At 34.3% G+C, this 5,928-nt stretch overlaps 2 protein-coding genes across 2 annotated transcripts; both read right to left on the bottom strand.

Annotated features, from left to right (window-relative positions):
- Positions 1-1,565: 1,565 nt before the first annotated feature.
- Positions 1,566-3,941, bottom strand: LOC114727426 (probable disease resistance protein At4g27220). The gene has a single exon (XM_028914135.1). It carries the CDS (start codon positions 3,939-3,941, stop codon positions 1,566-1,568), a length of 2,376 nt encoding a protein of 791 aa, XP_028769968.1.
- Positions 3,942-4,067: 126 nt separating this feature from the next.
- LOC114727420 (uncharacterized) lies at positions 4,068-5,310 on the bottom strand. Its single transcript, XM_028914129.1, has 5 exons — positions 5,275-5,310; positions 5,026-5,175; positions 4,853-4,941; positions 4,690-4,765; positions 4,068-4,580 (listed from the first exon to the last, which is right to left on the bottom strand). Exons 1-5 carry the CDS (start codon positions 5,299-5,301, stop codon positions 4,299-4,301), a joined length of 624 nt encoding a protein of 207 aa, XP_028769962.1. The 5' UTR covers positions 5,302-5,310; the 3' UTR covers positions 4,068-4,298.
- Between the last annotated feature and the right edge of the window lie 618 nt (positions 5,311-5,928).

The raw sequence follows: 5,928 nt of genomic DNA, 5'->3' as shown, positions 1-5,928 counted from the left end.
GACCCTAAATTAATTGCAATGCACGATTGAACCAAAATGATACGCACACCAAACTTTCAAAAAACCAAGAGCCATGAAATGAAGGGAGGAGCCTCTCACGCATCCCATGCCAGAAATGTGACCCTTCTTATTGTTATAGTCATCAACACAGCCTTTAACCACAATTCAATATATATTCGTCATCGTCCTCTTCATCTTCATATCTTCATATATTCATATTCCTCTTTCTCTTCCTCTTTCTGTTTCTGTTCCACTTCCTCTTCCTGAATATCAATTTTACGTAAGCCTTAGTAGTCACAACCATATCAGGCAAAAAAGAGATCAACAATTCCAGTGACAAAATGGCCTACACTATCTAGCTAATTAGGACTCAGTTGTCAGCATAAATCCAAACGACATTATTTAAAAACATGAAATACTTATACAACAATTGGTCTGTGTAACATCCCCATTTTAATTCAGGACAGTCATCTAAGGTTCAGAGTAGCTTAGTTGTGTTCTTCATTGATGTATAGAAGCACGTGGGATTGTGAATGAAGGGGATATATATATATATATATATATATATATTATGTAGAGAGAGAGAGATTGTTGAGGAAAAGACCATTTGGGGTCCGTCCGTTTGCTGACACAGATTGAACGCAGCACATTCGGATGCGAACGTCAACAAAAAGAGGATATGATTTCTTCAATCATGTTCTTGGCAAAAAATGACTCTGGCTGAGTGTTTTAAATTGATGAAAATGATCGATACAAAGGAGAGGAAAGAAAAGATATTTTTGAGAAAAGCAGTTTTCCTCTGATAGGGCTTGATAAAACCCAAGATTGGTGTTCTAATTTGATTTTCTACTCTTCTACCTTAGATTGGGATTTTGAGATACTTGAAACTAGGGTTTATGAATGGTTTGAATTCGATTCTAAGGAGTTTATACCTGTTAATTTGTGTTTAATTAAATGAATCAATAGGAGTTGATTACTAGTATTTAATTAGTTTAATTTTGATCTGTTGCATAACTATGATGATTTCACCATTAAAATGGAGGAAGAAGGCCAAAAAAAAAAAAAAGAGAACCCTTAAGAGTTTTTGTCTCATATTTTTGGATCAGATCTAAAGTGGATTTTTAATGCTAAAACCAAAACCCAAAAAAATAGACCCAACACCAACATTCATAAGAAATTATTAGCACGACAACCATAAAGCATACATACATATATAAACAGCAAAAGTATTAACACTATCGAAAAATAAATAGCAAAATTAATAGATCTTTCATTTTCTCGATGCGTCAATGAATGTTGAGGACATAAATTTAATCAAGGAATCGTCAACTTTCATCATTGCGAAAATGAAGTGCTAGACTTAAAGTCAAACAACAGAGTGAAATAAGGACAAACATGGAGTAATTGAAAAGCCAAATTTAATTTGATATAAATTCATGTCAGACGATTTTTAAAAATTAAAATGGAGAAAAATAAAGCAAACACAGACAATAGCAAAATGTTCATATACGTATATTATGAAGATAAATAATGAGATGATATCCATATTATAATAAACAAGAAAGTCAAATCTTGGAGGAGATTTGTACCTGAATATCATATTTCCAATAGGGTCGGGGTCCCAAGAATGTCTCCTCTGTTTTCATTTGCATTTGAAGCTTATATCCTTCTGTGATCTCTATATGAGGGGGGCTTAGTTTCTCACAGTATCGGGCCTCAAAACATTGGAGAGAAGGACAGAGCATGGTCCCTCTGAATACAAAAGTTAATTCTGGTAGAAATTCCAGTCTCAACGATCTCACTTTGGGAAGAGTGATAGTAGGGTTAAAAGTGTTGCCGCCATTCTCTCTAATTATTTCTTCCATCGACTCACAATCTGCAACAGAAATAGTCTCTAGGTTTTGGAGCTGTGCTAATATTTCTGACGTCATCAGAATCGTCATTTTTCTACACCCCTGAATATCGAATTCTCTGAGATAAAGGAACAGGCTATCCAAAGATAGAGGAAGTTGTATCACTATTTGTGTCAAGTTTTTCAGCCCATTAAGGTACAGCCTTTCAACTAACATGACAGAGGCGCAAAATGAGCAAGTGGGAGCGCCACAGAACAAGTACTCCAGCTTATCGCATTCACTTATTTCGAACCATTCAATTTTTGGTAAATTATTATTATTTTTTTGGACCCATAAAGCACGGCAAAGGCAAGTTGTCCTTGTCAAATAGTCACCTTCGATTATAATCAACTCTTTGACGTCTCCTGGTACCGCTACTCTATTTGCCCAATCAATACCACATAAAAGCACCCTTTTCAAGTGGCAGGTTTCTCCATCCAAGGAACCATCATCATCACAAGGTGGTATGACTAAACTTAGATAATAACCTTTGAGTCCGCGATCTTCATCTAGGAAACTTATAACAAAGTCATTAAACTTTTCAATATCACGAAAAGTGACTGATATAACTTTCAGCTTTCTCAAACCTCGTAGATCCATTGACGTTGAGTGCCACCTCATCAACAGAGACTGTAGATTGGTCAATTCGGATATTGTTGATGATGAGATTGTGAACCCATCTGTACCTTCTAGATTCAACAATTCAAGATTGACCAAGAATTCCAAGCCACAAGGTTCTTCACTAATTGCAGTATATGAAAGGTCCAACTCTATTAAACACCGCAGTTTTGCTAATGAAGGGACATACTCCAAATTTTCACATCGTGAAAGCAATAATGCAATGAGACATTCCAAGTTAGATACAGATTTGGGCAAATGCTCAATGCTTGTGTCAGACAAATCAAGTATTTTAAGGGCAGGCATGTTAATAAAAAAATCATCTGGAATCCATTTGAGATGAAAATTAGAATCTAAAAGTAATGCGGAGAGTTTAGAGCACTTGGGAGATGTATCATTAAAAATTTGCGGTATGTTGCTTCTACTTAGAAAAACATTCTGCAAATTTTCATTCCATTTTCCATTCTCTGACAATCCTATTAAATTCATACCATGTTTTGTCATGATTTTTTCAGTCTTCTTTGCAATAGTAAGAGCCATGACCTGAAGTAAAGTGTGCACTCTCCATGTCCCATTCTTTTTCAACAACAAACTGCTATTTTTTAACTTTTGCCACATGGCATAACCTTCATTATATCGCATCGTGAAGCTCTTTGTCCCATCTGTCCATTCCCCATAGCAAAATCTTCTAACCAAAGGCTCAATATCGCTATCCCGAATAGTCTTGCTGACACTAAATGCACAATACAAAAAAAACCTTTGCAATTTATCATTTAAGAAAGAATAACTAGATTTCAATACCTGAAATACCCTCTCATCCATATGATATTGCCCGTCACCCATGTTTTGAAGGCATTCCAACAAATGATCCCATTCTCTTATGTGCTCTTTTCCCTTCATGCTTCTTGCTATCATAACAATTGCAAGGGGCAAACCCTCACATTGTTCTGCCACCGCCCTTGCTTTAGGCTCCACCCCAATCGGTTGTATTTGATGGACTCCAAGAGTCTTTTTAAACAAATCAAAACCATCTTCTTTACTTAGAGGTTCTACTTCTATTATGTTCTTCATGCAATTCATACTTTGGCACACTTCCCATAATCGAGTTGTCAAAATCAATTTAATCCCATTATTTGAAACTGGAAATCCAACCTCTTCTAAATAGATAGGATTCCAAACATCATCTAAAATAAGGACACATCTAGTTATGTGGTTGAATGCATGCAATAATATCCCTGATATCCTTTTGACATCACACTCATCAGATATGTCTAAATTAATTGATCTTGCAATGACTTTTTGCAACTTATAAATGCTATTATCATATTGTGACACGGTAACCCAAATAATATGCTTGAAGTCATCACCAGCTTCTTCTAAAAGTTTGTTATGCACCTGAGTTGCTAAAGCTGTTTTCCCTGCTCCGGCCATTCCCCATATCCCAACAGCTGACACCTCATCTTCTGTTATCCATTTCCATATTTGTTGAGTACTCCTTTGAAACTCTTCTCCCACTAAATCAACTGTCGGCAACAAATGACTTCTAGAACATTCTAGCAATGAGAATAAGAATAATCTATTAACATGAGTTCACAAAAGGAATTATAGATTTCAAATGCAGGAAGTAAGAAGAACAAAATAGAAATAAATTCAATATATTGCATTTAGATATCCTTTACCATGTCTTTAAAACAAAGGAATAATCATCTAGCATGATTTGATGATAGCGGTTACTTACTTCAGGAGAAATTATAAAGAATGTATAAATATTTTTTTACAAATCACTTCTCAAAAAGGGTATATATAGTTTAAGTTGAAGCATATACCTGTTTTCAAACGAACATTTTTTCTCTTCACTGTATTATCAGAATCATCCAATTCCATGTATGTCCCTCTTCTTCCAACATCTTCGACCCCCTTTCTTTTAGTTCCACATAAATCTAAATCTTCTTCACTATGGGCTTTTGCATAACTTCTTGCTGCTTCATCATATAGGCTTTCTTTTTCATTATTCAGGTTACTCTTGAGTAACTTTAAAGCCAAATCTAACCTCTCTTTATCACTGTCAAACTGAAATTTGTCCATATGTATTATTTAATATATGATAGAGTGTTCATACATTCATGTGCATGTGTGTGTACAAGAGCATTTAGCAAAACTAATTTGCAAGTGACCATACCTGAAATAAGGTATTTTGCGTCACATAATGATCTGATTGTTGCATATAATTAATAACAAATATACCACAATCATATCTACATATTGAAAAAAAAATATGATACGGTTAATATGCGTACTTGTTTTAATAAAGACTACAATTTAAAAACAAATCATAAACTCACCCATTAGGCTGTAATAAGATATTGCTCGCCATTCTCCTACCAAATTTCGTGAACATAACATTTCCGAAGAGATTATCCACGGCAAGAAGCTACACAAAAAAGATACATTCTAAGGAATTAAAAGATCAATCTATTACTTGCATGTATATCACGTGCGTCTTTGTACTACTTACCAGGTTCTCTGTTGTTTGGTTGCGTTCAGTTTCATCCATAAATTGATCACATAGAGAATCCCATATTTCAACTTCCTGATTCTTCGTATGAATAATATATAGATAATAATGTCCACATGAATTTTTCTCAACATGAACAGGAATAAATATCTGTGACATGCATGTGATCAAACAAATCAAATTGATATACAACCGAAAAGCGTAATCATTATGAGAAATGAAACATCAAACTAGATTGAAAGATAATACCTTCTCACAATCTACCAAGTTCCACATGTAGTTGTCTATCATATTATGCTGTAGAACAAAGTCAAGGAAGGAACTCACATCACCACTCTTGAGTGCTACATTCTATAACAAAGAATCCGTAATTAACTATTCTTGTCAATTAAATTGTCTTTGATTCAATAACTAACAAATATCATCCAATTGAAAAGAGAATAAGAAATCACCGAAAACATCACCGGAAGATACCAATTCGAAACTTTACTTTTGTTTCTCCTTTCATTGTCAGTGAGGATATCAGCAAAAATATCTATTACCTAAGAAAATAGGAAAATTAAACACTACCATATAGCGAACCCCTTGCTCAATAGTAACAAAATAGAATAAAAGTAGGGTTAAGATACAAATTTATCCCGAAAATTTAAAATCGTAGCAAGATTGCCTCCTATAATTAAAAATATTAATAGCAAACGTTACTATAACGTCAGTTTTCTAGCGGTGGGAAGCGATATGGCTACAATTTTAAATTTTTGAGTAAATTTGCACCTAAAAAACCTTTTTAACCTAATGTTCCTGAGTAAAAATTTTCGAAACAAATTTGCAGCTTAACCAATAAAAGTACAAATAAATACTCACCCCTGAATCCAAATAAGCCCGTGGTCCAAGTGTGGTCAATTG

The sequence above is a fragment of the Neltuma alba genome, unplaced genomic scaffold (genome assembly GCF_004799145.2).
Source record: "Neltuma alba isolate B1F8T4 unplaced genomic scaffold, ASM479914v2 tig00012473_pilon, whole genome shotgun sequence".
NCBI classification, from domain to species: domain Eukaryota; kingdom Viridiplantae; phylum Streptophyta; class Magnoliopsida; order Fabales; family Fabaceae; genus Neltuma; species Neltuma alba.
This window is presented reverse-complemented; position numbering and strand designations above follow the sequence as displayed.

Excerpts from the sequence above, each read along its gene's own strand:
- LOC114727426 (XM_028914135.1), bottom strand. The coding sequence starts at position 3,941 with ATGGCCGGAGCAGGGAAAACAGCTTTAGCAACTCAGGTGCATAACAAA.
- LOC114727420 (XM_028914129.1), bottom strand. The coding sequence starts at position 5,301 with ATGTGGAACTTGGTAGATTGTGAGAAG. Across the intron at positions 4,942-5,025 it reads ACCAAACAACAGAGAACCTG|CTTCTTGCCGTGGATAATCT; the intron begins GTAAGTAGTACA and ends TTTTTTGTGTAG. Across the intron at positions 4,581-4,689 it reads CGCAAAATACCTTATTTCAG|TTTGACAGTGATAAAGAGAG; the intron begins GTATGGTCACTT and ends GACAAATTTCAG.